This window comes from Hemicordylus capensis, chromosome 5, assembly GCF_027244095.1.
Source record: "Hemicordylus capensis ecotype Gifberg chromosome 5, rHemCap1.1.pri, whole genome shotgun sequence".
Lineage (NCBI taxonomy): Eukaryota > Metazoa > Chordata > Lepidosauria > Squamata > Cordylidae > Hemicordylus > Hemicordylus capensis.
In genome coordinates, this window is record NC_069661.1 from 30,628,715 (window position 1) to 30,641,693 (window position 12,979).

Sequence of the window (12,979 nt, forward strand, 5' to 3'; positions counted from 1 at the left end):
GAGGATATAGAGATAGCAAAGAAGCTAAATGAGTTCTTTGCATTTGTCTTCACAGCAGAGGATACTGAGCGTATACCTGTGCCTGAACTGAGCTTCTCAGGTACAGGCCAAATAACTGAGTCAGATAGAGGTGATGAGAGATGACATTCTAAACTGCCTGGAAAAATCAACAAATCGCCAGGGCCAGATGGCATCCACTCGAGAGTCCTTAAAGAGCTCAAATGTGAAATTGCTGACCTCCTTGCAAATATATGTAACTTATCCCTACAATCAGGCTCTGTACCAGAGGACTGGAAAGTAGCCAATGTAACACCCATTTTCAAAAAGGTATCCAGGAAATTACAGGCTGTTTAGCTTAATGTCTGTGCTGGGCAAATTGATGGAAAGCATTCTCAAGGATAAAATTGTTAAGCATATAGAAGAACAGGCCCTGCTGAAGGAGAACCAGCATGGCTTCTGCAAAAGTAAATCTTGCCTCACTAATCTTTTGGAGTTCTTTCAGAGTGAACAGGTGTGTGGATATAGGTGATCCAGTTGACATAGTATACTTGGACTTCCAAAAAACTTTCAACAAAGTTCCTCATCAGAGAGTCTAGAGAAAACTTATCAGTCCGGGGATAAGGGGACAGGTTCATGTTTGGATTAGTAAGTGGATGAAGGAGAGAAAACAGAGGGTAGGTATAAATGGACAGCTCTCTAAATGGAGGGAAATAAGAAATAGGGTCCCCCAAGGATCTTTACTGGGACCAGTGCTTTTTAATTTAGTCATAAATGATCTAGAAATGATCAAATCTGGAGATGACATCAAACTAGGGTAGTGAAATCCAAAATGAATTGTGAGGAGCGCCAAAAATGATCTCTCCAAACTGGGTGAGTGGGCAACAAAATGTCAAATGTGGTTCAATGTAAGCAAGTATAAAGTGATGCACATTGGGGCAAAAACTCCCAAGTTCACATATACGCTGATGGGGTCTGAGCTGTCGATGGCTGACCAGGAGAGAGATCTTGAGGTTGTGGTGGACTGCTTGTTGAAAGTGTTGACACGATGTGTGGTGGCTGTGAAAAAAAGCCAATTCCATGCTTGGAATAATTAGGAAGGGGATTGAAAATAAAGCTGTTAATATTGCAGTGCCCTTACACAAATCTATAGTGCGGCCACATTTGGAGTACTGCTCATAGTTCTGGTCACCATACCTCAAAAAGGACATTATAGAACTGGAAAAGGTGCAGAAGAGAGCAACCAAGATGATTGGGGCCTAGAGCACCTTCCTTACGCGTCAAGGCTACAGCATCTGGAGCTTTTTAGTTCAGAAAAGAGATGACTGCAGGGAGACATGATAGAGGTCTCTAAAATTATGCATAGTGTGGAGACAGTGGATAGAGACACATTTCCCCCCCTCTTGCGTAACATTAGAACCAGGGGCCACCCCATGGAACTGATTGCCAATAAATTTAGAATGGACAGAGGGAAGTACTTTTTCACACAGTGCTTAATTAACCTATGGAATTCCCTGCCACAACAAGTTGTGGAAACAGCCATGATCCTGGATGACTTTAAGAAGGGTTTGGATAAATTCATGGAGGACAGGTCTATCAATGGTTAGTAGTCTGGTCGCTATAGGCCATCTCTAGCCTATTAAGCGAGATGCCTCTGAGCCCCAGTTGCAGGGGAGCAATGGCAGGAGAAAGGGCATGCTCTCGCCTCTTGTAGGGATGTGCATGGATCCGGTGTGTGGGGGGTGACTTTAAGGGTGGGGGAGGGTGCACTTACCCCGCCCGCCGCTTTCTTCCCGCACATGTACCGGGTACTTCCACTTCTGTTCCAACGAGGGGGCAGGGAAGTAAGCTGCCGCCCCACTGGACCGGTTTACAATTGAGCGCTAGCGGGAGGAAAGTGGCAGGAGGGGTAAGTGCACCCTCCCCCACCCTTAAAGTCATCCTCCCGCCTTTGAACCGGCAGAACCGCCAGTCATTCGAACTGGTTTGGAGGCTCATAAAGGGTCTCCATTCAGTTCCATGCACATCCCTAACCTCTTGCTTGTGGGCTTCCCAGTGGCATCTGTTGGCCCACTATGTGAAAGAGGATGCTAGACTAGATAGACCTTGGGCCTGATCCGGCAGGGCTGTTCTTATGTTGGCAGTACAGTACTGATTGTTGATGTGTAATAACAAGTTTCTGTTCAGTGCTCAGTCCAAGCCAGGCCTTAGTCCTGGAACTTCTTTTAGAGATATAGGAAGATGCTGAAAGGCATCATGTCAGACTGTGTGCGAGGAGGCAATGATAAACCCCTCCTGTATTCTACCAAAGAAAACCACAAGGCTCTGTGGGCTCCAGCAGTCGAAATCGACTTGACGGCACACTTTACCTTTACCTTACAGCCCTTGAAAATATATAGCTGTAACTAAGAAAAACAGCTCTGACCACGTGCAGAGTACAGGTGGCCCTCATTATTCGCAGGGGTTACATTCTGGCTTACAACCACGCATAACGAAACTGTGAATAATGAAACCTTGAGTCAGTGGTAATTAAGGGTGTGTGTGTGTGTGTGAGGTTCCTTGAACCTAAAAAAAGGTCCCCAAACCCTTCAAAATCTTCAAATTTTTGAGTTTTTAAAAATTCTTTGAATTTATTTTTTTAAGAGCCGCAGAATGGCTCTATGCTTCAAAATGGTGGTTGGAAATGACATTGGAAATCATTTCTGGACATGGGCCACCTGTACATTTTCCTCTTCATAAAAGAGCTATATATCCTAAATTTGCAGTTGGGTTGGCTGTGGTTTCAAGTTGGGTTTGAGCACTGGTGCTTTTATTTTTTAGACTCTAATCAGTTTCTCCCTGTAGACTGGGAGGAGCAGAAGTGCTGTATCTTTTTGTTCCACACCACTCATTGAAGATTCTTTCCAAGATTGTCTTCTCTTTAAAAGCAGTTGAGCAGCCCTTCTCAGCATTTCAACATTTAAGCCTGATGACTGACTCAAACATCATATTGGGTTAAAAGTATGCTGTGCTTGATTTTATAGCATTATTTATAATGCTGTTTAATTTTTAGTGCTTCAAATATATAGAATCGCTTTCAGTTATCCCTGAATTGTTCCATGTTCTAATACCATGCTTTCCTAGAGTCAAATGTTAAGACTTGGTGCTGCATTTCCTGTTACTTGGTACTGCAATTCCTGTAATGTTTCTCAGGCTTCCTAAAGTTATGAGTGATCAGCAAAGCAGTATCTCCTTACAGTGACCTGTAATACAACATGAAGGTGAAAGGAATCCATCTTAAATATCTGTTGATTAAAAAAAACCCAAAATATTTGTTCACTCGCCCCCAAAACAACAACAACACTACAGCCAAAACTAAAACAGCAGTAGTTGATGTGAAAATAATATTTTAAGTACAGTATCTGTCATCCCTTCATAGGGTTAGGAGGAAATAGCAAAGATTGTAAGGTATCTTTTGCATGCAAAAAAGAGCATTTTTTTTTTTTTTTGCATGCAGAAGGTCTTCCAGGTTCAGTCCCTAGCATATTCAGGTAGGACTGGGAAAGACCTTGGAGAGCTACTACCAGTAGGTGTAGACAATACTGAGCTCAATGAACCAGTGGTCTGATTTGGTATGAGGCAGCTTCCTGTGTAGAAGCTTTACTATTGTTAAATTTATATTTTATTATATGTATGTATGTATGTATGTACATTTATATTAATATAAATTTATATTTATAAAGAGCCAGCGTGGTGTAGTGGCTAGAGTGCTGTACTAGCACCGGGGAGATCCGAGTTCAAATCCACATTCAGCCATGATACTTGCTGGGTGACTCTGGGCCAGTCGCTTCTCTCTCAGCCTAACCTACTTCACAGGGTTATTGTGAGGAGAAACTTAAGTATGTAGTACACCGCTCTGGGCTCCTTGGAGGAAGAGCGGGATATAAATGTAAAATAATAATAATAATAGATTCCCCGTATGTTATTTAATGTTGTAAACAGAATTATCTAAAAAACCCTTTGGAAACAAGAAAAAAAGGTAGATTAAATGATGATTTTTATAACACTTAACAAGCTTAAAATATTCCTTCGGTGGCCCTTTAGCTAGCTCTCTCACTGTTCATTTTCAGCCTCTTGCGTGAGTCTGTGAGAGATTTGCTTTGTAGACCTTTAATGACTCTACAGGTGAAACTCGGAAAATTAGAATATCGTGCAAAAGTCCATTAATTTCAGTAATGCAAATTAAAAGGTGAAACTGATATATGAGACAGATGCATTACATGCAAAGCGAGATAAGTCAAGCCTTAATTTGTTATAATTGTGATGATCATGGTGTACAACTCATGAAAACCCCAAATCCACAATCCCAGAAAATTAGAATATTACATGGAACCAAGAAGACAAGGATTGTAGAATAGAACAATATCGGACCTCCGAAAAGTATACAGTGTACTGTGCTTGATTGGCCAGCAAACTCGCCTGACCTGACCCCATAGAGAATCTATGGGGCATTGCCAAGAGAAGGATGAGAGACATGAGACCAAACGAATGCAGAAGAGCTGAAGGCCGCTAATGAAGCATCCTGGTCTTCCATAACACCTCAGCAGTGCCATAGGCTGATAGCATCCATGCCACACCACATTGAGGCAGTAATTGCTACAAAAGGGGCCCAAACCAAGTACTGAATACATATGCATGCTTATACTTTTCAGAGGTCCAATATTGTTCTGTTCTTCAATCCTTGTCTTCTTGGTTCCATGTAATATTCTAATTTTCTGGGATTGTGGATTTGGGGTTTTCATGAGCTGTACGCCATGATCATCACAATTATAACAAATTAAGGCTTGACTTATCTCGCTTTGCATGTAATGCGTCTGTCTCATATATCAGTTTCACCTTTTAATTTGCATTACTGAAATTAATGGACTTTTGCATGATATTCTAATTTTGAGTTTCACCTGTACAAAGGAAGGAATTAGAACCCAGGTTCAATCCAGCACTCCACCTATTGGCCCATGTTGGCTCCAGTTGAACAAAGGGTATGTTTGAACATTCCAAAACTGAGTGCATACTCTAATTAGATGTCAACAATAAAGTCTAGCATGGCTGTACTAGGACTATAGGATGTTTTAGGGCTTAATATAATTAAAAACATTGCCTTGTTCAAGCATAAGTCTTTCTGCAGATATATAAGAACAGCATTGAACAATTAAACTTCTTACCAGTTTGAAAGTTATATTTGGACTTGAAAGATTGAAAGGTGAGGCTGAAATTTAACTAAACTTCTTAAAATAGCTGTGAGAAAGTGCCTTTATTTCTTCCTGGAGATTGCTTTGCTCTGCACAATAAAGCTAATTTGGTTCCTTTTATCATATATGATAATTGTTTGCAATGGGACTTAAATCATATTTGTGTATGGCACAGGAGGCATAAATGTGACAGAATGTGGAAAGTTTTGAGTTAGAAACAAGTAAAAGAGTGTTAGTCATTTTTACTGTAGCTAGTGCCTTTGCAGCAAAATGATAGTTAATGTTCTGTGCAAGGGTGATGATGATGATGATTCATTCGCAGGCAAATACATGTTTGCTTTTTTGGAGGATAATTGAAGGAGGACTGTATAACTTTGGCCCTCCAGCTGTTGTTGAACTGCAAGTCCCATTATCAATGACGATTGCCCACTGTGACGTGGCATGGTGGGAGTCTCCACTATGCACTCCATTGTTACATCTCTCCCTGGCTCACCATATTTTCACAGTTTTCCATGTTTGAGGAGAACATGCTGGACTTGTTATGTGAAGTGCCAAACGGCCCTAAAACACAGATCCAAGGTCAAAATTAAGCTTCTAAAAACCTGTGTGTATCTCCCCTCCCACCCGCCCCTCAATATATACACCAATGATATTAGGCCTGTATACTTAGAAGCAACCTTTGGACAATATTGCCAGTCAAAGACATCTGATTAACTTCTTAGGTTTGAATTTGAAGATTGTGTATGATGAAAACTCCCTTCTCCTGCATCCTTCTTACAGGATATGTTTCATAGCCTGCAGAAATCTTTTTAGCTATGTGAAAGCTATTTTTAAAAAAACACAAAAAACACTGTATAATATTTGTCTTTTTTAGGAGTGTTTTAAGGGAAGCTGGGCAACTCACAAGCTGCTACACAAGAAAGCAAGTAAGCAAAAGCGTCCTCTTGCCCTTGTCATGTTCTCTTGTTGACTTGATGTTTACTTTTATTAGTGGTAACTTCAGGCACTATTATATTAGGCAATCCTCTAAATCTATAATAGCTCTGACCTAGTTTTCACTGAAATGATAAACCTGTGTCTGGGCTGTACCACTGCAGTTGTGGGTTTGCTGTGATGAAATGCTTTTCTACACACACACACACACACACACACACACACACACACACACACGGTATATACTCTCTCTCTCTCAATAGAGAGCTAGATGTTGGGGAGAAGGATTCTAAGTTTATTCCTGACATTCTACTTTTCTATGTGCGGAGAAAGTTTGAATATGGAGCAGCAGTCATTTTCATGTGAACCTACATTAGCTGTGGTATAGCTCAGACGTGAGCTTCTCACCTCAGTCCCTTCTCTAAATGGGTTCTGCCTGTTGTCCAAGCTTTCCATAGATACTGACTATACTGTACACAACTGTGTGCGCGTGTGTGCACATGTGCAGGATTTATGACCTTCTTTCTTAAACAGCTTCTACCCTGCATTGTATTGGAAGCTGTTTCTAAATGTATTGGAGGCAGTGTTCCATGTGGTATGTAGAAGCTGGTGGCTTTTAAAAAAGGAAACATAAGAACAGCCCTGCCGAATCAGGCCCAAGGCCCATCTAGTCCAGCATCCTGTTTTGCACAGTGGCCTTCAAAGCCACTAAAAGCCAAAAACTTTACAATAATGGGTCAGGGTCTCTTCCCATTTTTCTAGGGGTGGGGAGAAAGATTCAGTTTGGGTTATGATTCAGGTGTACAAAATTGACAGTTCAATCAATTATCATAACTGAATGAACTGTCCAGTGAAGGTTAGGTTTCCTAGACCCCAATCCATGTTCAGTAAGAACTGGCTTTTGTTTCAATCCAATAAAAGCTTTTCAAGGAAAACAATGTAGATGGGATCCACTCTGCATTTTAAGAAATAAGCAAGCATGGATAAAAAAGACATCTAAGTCTTCTAAAGAGAGAGAGAGAAAGTCAGAACTAGAACGTTAACTTAAAAAAAATCTCTCTTTGATGTTTGTGTGTTGTAATAACATTGGTTTTTGTTTTTGCAGAGGATGAAAAAGCCAAACGGGAAGTTTCTGCCTGGACTGTAGATGGTGACATTAACACAGATCCCTGGGCTGGCTATCGATATACTGGTAAACTCAGGCCACATTATCCACTAGTAAGTAGCTGAAATAATTGAAATGACGTCTCACTTTTAAGTAACTCCAGCATCCCAACCACAGCAAGGAAATTCCTTAGTAATTGTGCCATTCCACTTCCCAACTGGAAAAAAAACGATTATGTAAATCTATTTTGCAAGATGCCTGCACAGCTCCTACCCATCTTGGTTTTCAAGTCTTCTTGGACATGATATGGCAGAAAGGTAGTGATGATAAATGACAAGATAGTATTAGAGAATGTATATTAATCCTATCAAAAGAGGACAAGCAAAAGAAAGGGGAGGCCATATCTATCTTAGTTGGATATTCCATAATTAAATAGGCTTGATTTCATGCTTCATTGCTCAATCCACAAGTAGCTTTAAGCTTCTAAATACTAACTATCTATCTATCTATCTATCTATCTATCTATCTATCTATCTATCTATCTATCTATCTATCTATCCCTCCCGCCTGACGTGCATCCCTAGGCAGTGTACATAAGTTAAAATGCCATATTTATATGGTTACAGTGATATGTTTAATCCTGCTGCTATGAATATTTATTACTTTTCAATAGAAGCTCTCAAAACATTTTACATAGAAGCACAAATAATAAATAAGATGGTTCCCTGTCCCAAAGAATTTGCAATCCAGAAAAGAAACATGGTAGACACCAGCAACAACCACTGAAGGGATGCAGTGCTGGGGCTGAACAGGGCCAGTTGTTCTCCCTCTGATAAACAGAAAAGAACTGCCACTTTAAAAGGTATTTCTTTGCTCATTTAGCAGGGGTTTAAAGGATGTCTATAGCATCTTTCAAATACTCCCAAGGTGGCTTGCAAGTAAAACATTAACAATTAGTTAATAAAACACAACAATTAAAATTAATTTTTAAAAATACATAATTTTATTTAAAATATTTCTCTACTGCCCAAAACTTGCGTCTCTGACAAAATTGACAGCTAAAACCAAAAACTTGTAAAGACTTGGAATTTTAGTCTTCGCCTGATGCAAAAAAGATGGCAGTGTAGATACCAGGCAACTCTTTCTAGGGAGGAGGTTCCATATATGTTTCCTGAGGCAGGAAACACAGCTTTTGCCTTGGTGGGCCGCATCTACTGAACTGTATTTTGGGAGAGGGTTTTCATCCTCTTGGAAGTAAGAGGGAGTGACACATGGGGCTTTAACCTCTGAAGAAGCACTTGAGGACACAAATGAGGGATTCCCTGCTATAATATATCTGATGAAAGCAACAAAGCATTACTAATTATGCGATTTTTAAAGAGTGCCACCCAGTAATTTCTTCAGAAAAAAGTAGGGAATAATTTACTTAGTGGTTCTGTTTCAGACATCACTGTAAACCATGGTTTGTATTACTTTTGTTTAAAATCAAAACCATGGTTTCCAAAAATATAGACTTTGATTTGCTTATTAAATTTCATTTTCCATCTCCTTCGCTCCCGTTTTTAGCTTACTTTCCAGTAGGCTTATGAAATCACCCGACATTCCATGTGTGTGTGTCCATGTGTGTTTCTCTCCCCACACCCCCAACTTCACAATGCCTGGACCAATATGAACCAAATCAGGTACAGTTATAGGGACACATAGAAACACCTCAATGGCATGGTTTGTGATAATGTCATCCACTCCAGTTCAAGATGGCGGGTGTGTAAATGTTTGAGGTGTAATTGGACTAACTTGTGTGAACTGCCTAACTGATTTGAACCAAATTTGCTACAGCTGTGGGGACACATAGGGACACCTCAGTTGTGTAGTTTGTAATTATGTCATCTACCCTGATCGAAGGTGGTAGATACATGAACATTTGAGGCGCAATTGGGCTAACTTGTAAACTACCTAAGCAATTTGAACCAAATTTGCTACAGATGTAGGCACACACAGAGACTGCTCAAGGGTGTAGTTTGTAATGATGCCATCTACCCTGATTCAAAATGGTATATTTGTGAATGTTTGAGGTGCAAGTGGGAACTGATTTGTACCAAATTTGGTATAGTTTGTAGGGGCACCTCAAATGCATAGTTTGTGATGATGTCATCAATTCAAGATGGTGGAAGCATGAATGTTTAAAGTGTAAATTGACTAACTTATCTGGACCAAGTTTAGTCCAGTTGTAGGGATAGTGAAAGGAAAGTAGGCAGATTAGTTCTTACTAGAACTACTTGTTCTGTGGTGCATTGGTCTCCAGAGGCAGACCAACGGGTGTAACTATTACTTATATGTTCAGACATCATGCCAAACTACATTTGATACAACCTAAAGCTGGCAAAATAACTTTTAAGTTTTTATTTCTGATGATGATTTGTCAATTCAGATATTATAGTGGTCCACCACTTGGCTTCCTTAACTATGGTTTGGAGTGATATCTGAATTAAGCCAGTGTTTCATCTTTATGTGGGGGCTATCACTGAATGTAAACTAGATTGTAGTTAAGATGATCAGCAAGAGTGAGATTGGCCATTGAAGGGGTTTGGTAACCAGGGCTTGCTTGCTTGCGTTCAGACCCATTGCTTGGCTGAAACACTGGATTGCAGTTGTGGCCAAAAGCTCATTTCACGATCTTGAGAATAAAGCCTCTGACCTCTTCTGTTGGATGTGGACTTGGCTACTATCATGTCTTTGTAACAGGAGTCTCTGCTTGAGGTTATGTGCACTACATAGCAGTGCCTCTGACTGCTTGGCAGCTTCAGCTTATGCTGAATTTTGGAGCTTGCTGTCTTACTTGGATGGCTTGCTGGAAGCTAGGTTAATACTTGTTCTCCAGACAGTCTCAGTTTCCAGTATGCTGGTAACAATTCAGTGTGCTTGTTGGACTTATAAAGCCCTATAACCCCTGCTAACTGAGCAAAGAGGCACCTTTTAAAAGTGGTGATTCTCTTATATTTAGCAGGGGAGAGCAATTTGCCCTATCCAACCCCAACACAGCATCCCTCCTGTGGCTGTTACTGGTGTCAACCTTACGTTTCTTTTTAGATTATGAGCCCTTTGGGGACAGGGGACCATCTTATTTATGTATTGTTTGTTTTGCTGTATAAACTGTTTTGAGAACTTTGGTTGAAGAGCGGTATATAAAAAATTCATAGTAGTAGTAGTAGACAACTAGTGCCTAGCATACCTTCCCCTTGTCCCACCATAACTTCCAGCCCTCCAAGAGCTAAGTTTAGACTTCAAGGGTGTTCAGAGGGTTGTTTTTGGTAGCTGCCAGACCATTGTGGAATTCTGTTACCCTGAAGACTTGACTAAGCCCAGGCTAGAGCATCATTTGAAGTGTTGTAAGATCTTTTTATTTGTGTTAGCATATAGTAGCTAGGCACTGAATGTTTTAATAAATGTTTTCACTTGATATGAAAACACCATTCTTTATAGATGTTTGTCTTTAAACCATTTCTAGCCAACCTTCAGGATGGACAGACTAGGAATATAGGTATTTACATAAATGCATCTTAACTTTAATTGTGCTTTATTTAGATGCCAACAAGGCCTGTGCCGAGTTACATTCAAAGACCGGATTATGCTGATCACCCCTTAGGTAATCTGTAGACCTACTACAACTTTCATTTCTTAAGCTTCTGTTGATTTGGGCTATATTTACTGTTTTATTTCATCATGAATTCAGTCTGGATGGATGGATTAAATTGTTGGTGTGATAAGCTATGTTTATAGTGATCAGTTCTTTAAAAGAAAAAGGAAAAAAAAGAAGGTTGCATTCAGTAAGAAATAATTTCTAGTGCAGTCTTTGAGCAGAAATCCCAAAACACAGCATTGGTCCAATGCCTCTATGGGTGTAACAAAATTCAGAGTAGACAGATGATCCATTAAGCTATTTCAGTCCTAATGTTTCACTAGAAATTTATGTCAAAGTCTTCTTTTTCTGTATAGGAATATCTAGGGAAAGTCCAAACAAGACATTTTATATTAATGCCAGCATGCAATCGCTTCTGTTGGATGTGGGCTTGGCTACTGTCATTCATGTCTTTGTAACAGGAGTACTTGAGGTCATGTGCTCTACATAGCAATATCTTTGACTGTCTGGCAGCTTCAGCTTGTGCTGAATTTTCAGCATTATAGTTGTTGGACTCCATCAAATGGTCACATAAATGTAAAAAACCCCAAAACCCACACACAGAGATTGGCTCTTTATTTACAATAGGCAATATATAAATCTCACAATAAATAATCAAAATAGGAATACAACTATGTGCCAGTCAAAAGCTGAGAGAGATTTTTCTTTTTGTTTCTGTTCATTATATCCTGACATCTTATTGATTGTATGAAGATGCCCTCTACAGAATACCATTCATATCTTCTAGTTCAGTACTGTCTACATGGATTGCCAGCAGCTCCCCCGGCTTTCCCTGCTCTACCTGGTGATATCAGGGATTGCACCTGGGATCTCCTGTGTACAAAGCTTATCTCTTGCCACTGAGCAATGGACCCTGAATCTTAATTTTCCTTTCCTCACCAAAGCTAAATATTAATACTACTATGACTGGTGGTTGTCTTTAAAAACAAAAACAAAAACCACACACAAAAAAACAGCTAGTACCTCTAATGAAACATTATTTCAGTGGTGTCAGTTATATTGGCAGGAGATGTGTATTGTATTTATAATTTAAATTTGTTCAAAATAGATAACCATTTGTCTTTTTAAAGGTATGTCTGAATCTGAACAGGCTCTTAAAGGAACTTCGCAGATAAAGATTCTTTCATCAGAAGATATAGAAGGGATGCGAGTAGTGTGTAGGGTAAGTCAGTATTATAGAATATTGTAGGGCCCACATACATCTGCGACACAATGCCTTTACATTCTTGTATGCCAATCTCAGTGAAACACATGAATCATGCAAGTACCATTATATTTTGAAAAGCCTTGTCTGTGTGTTGATTTCCTTGTGACTCTTTCTGAATGACTGCCACTTCCATGAAGGAACATGCAGATGATATCGGGATGGGTGTGCTCTTGGCATGTCCTTTTCTTTTGGTCAAAGACCGTAAATAAAGTATGATGATGGCATGTCCATTTTAATCACGTGCCCAGTTCATAGTGTGGGGGAAGTACTGTCTGAACTGGCCCCTTGTTTTCACTGCCCTTCTGAAGGTATGCAGTGCAGGGACAGGCTGTATCTCTTTAGGGAGGCCATTCCATAGGTATGCTGTAACTGAAAAAGAGAGGAGAGCTGGTCTTGTGGTAGCAAGCATGACTTGTCCTCTTAGCTAAGCAGGGTCCGCCCTGGTTGCATATGAATGGGAGACTTGATGTGTGAGCACTGTAAGATATTCCCCTCAGGGGATGGAACTGCTCTGGGAAGAGTAGAAGGTTCCAAGTTCCCTCCCTGGCATCTCCAAGATAGGGCTGAGAGAGACTCCTGCCTGCAACCTTTGAGAAGCTGCTGCCAGTCTGTGTAGACAATACTGAGCTAGATAGACCAATGGGCTGACTCAGTATATGGCAGCTTCATATGTCCCTATGACCTATCCCTCATGGACATTTGCTGCACCTTGGATGGCAGCAGAGTGAGGTAAGCAGAGCTTCCATAGAAGAGCGAAGGCCACAGGCAATTTTGTATATGGGTTTGACTGCGTTAGCCAACCTAATGGATGA

The 12,979-nt window shown here is 40.3% G+C and overlaps 1 protein-coding gene across 1 annotated transcript in view; it reads left to right on the plus strand.

Moving 5' to 3' along the window:
* METAP1 (methionyl aminopeptidase 1) overlaps nt 1-12,979 on the plus strand; it is a 29,155-nt gene that overhangs the window by 3,233 nt on the left and 12,943 nt on the right. Inside the window, exons 2-5 of the mRNA XM_053252263.1 lie at nt 6,100-6,151; nt 7,264-7,376; nt 10,846-10,906; nt 12,031-12,122. Of these exons, the coding sequence (XP_053108238.1) occupies nt 6,100-6,151; nt 7,264-7,376; nt 10,846-10,906; nt 12,031-12,122 (318 nt within the window). The remainder of the gene's footprint in view (nt 1-6,099; nt 6,152-7,263; nt 7,377-10,845; nt 10,907-12,030; nt 12,123-12,979) is intronic.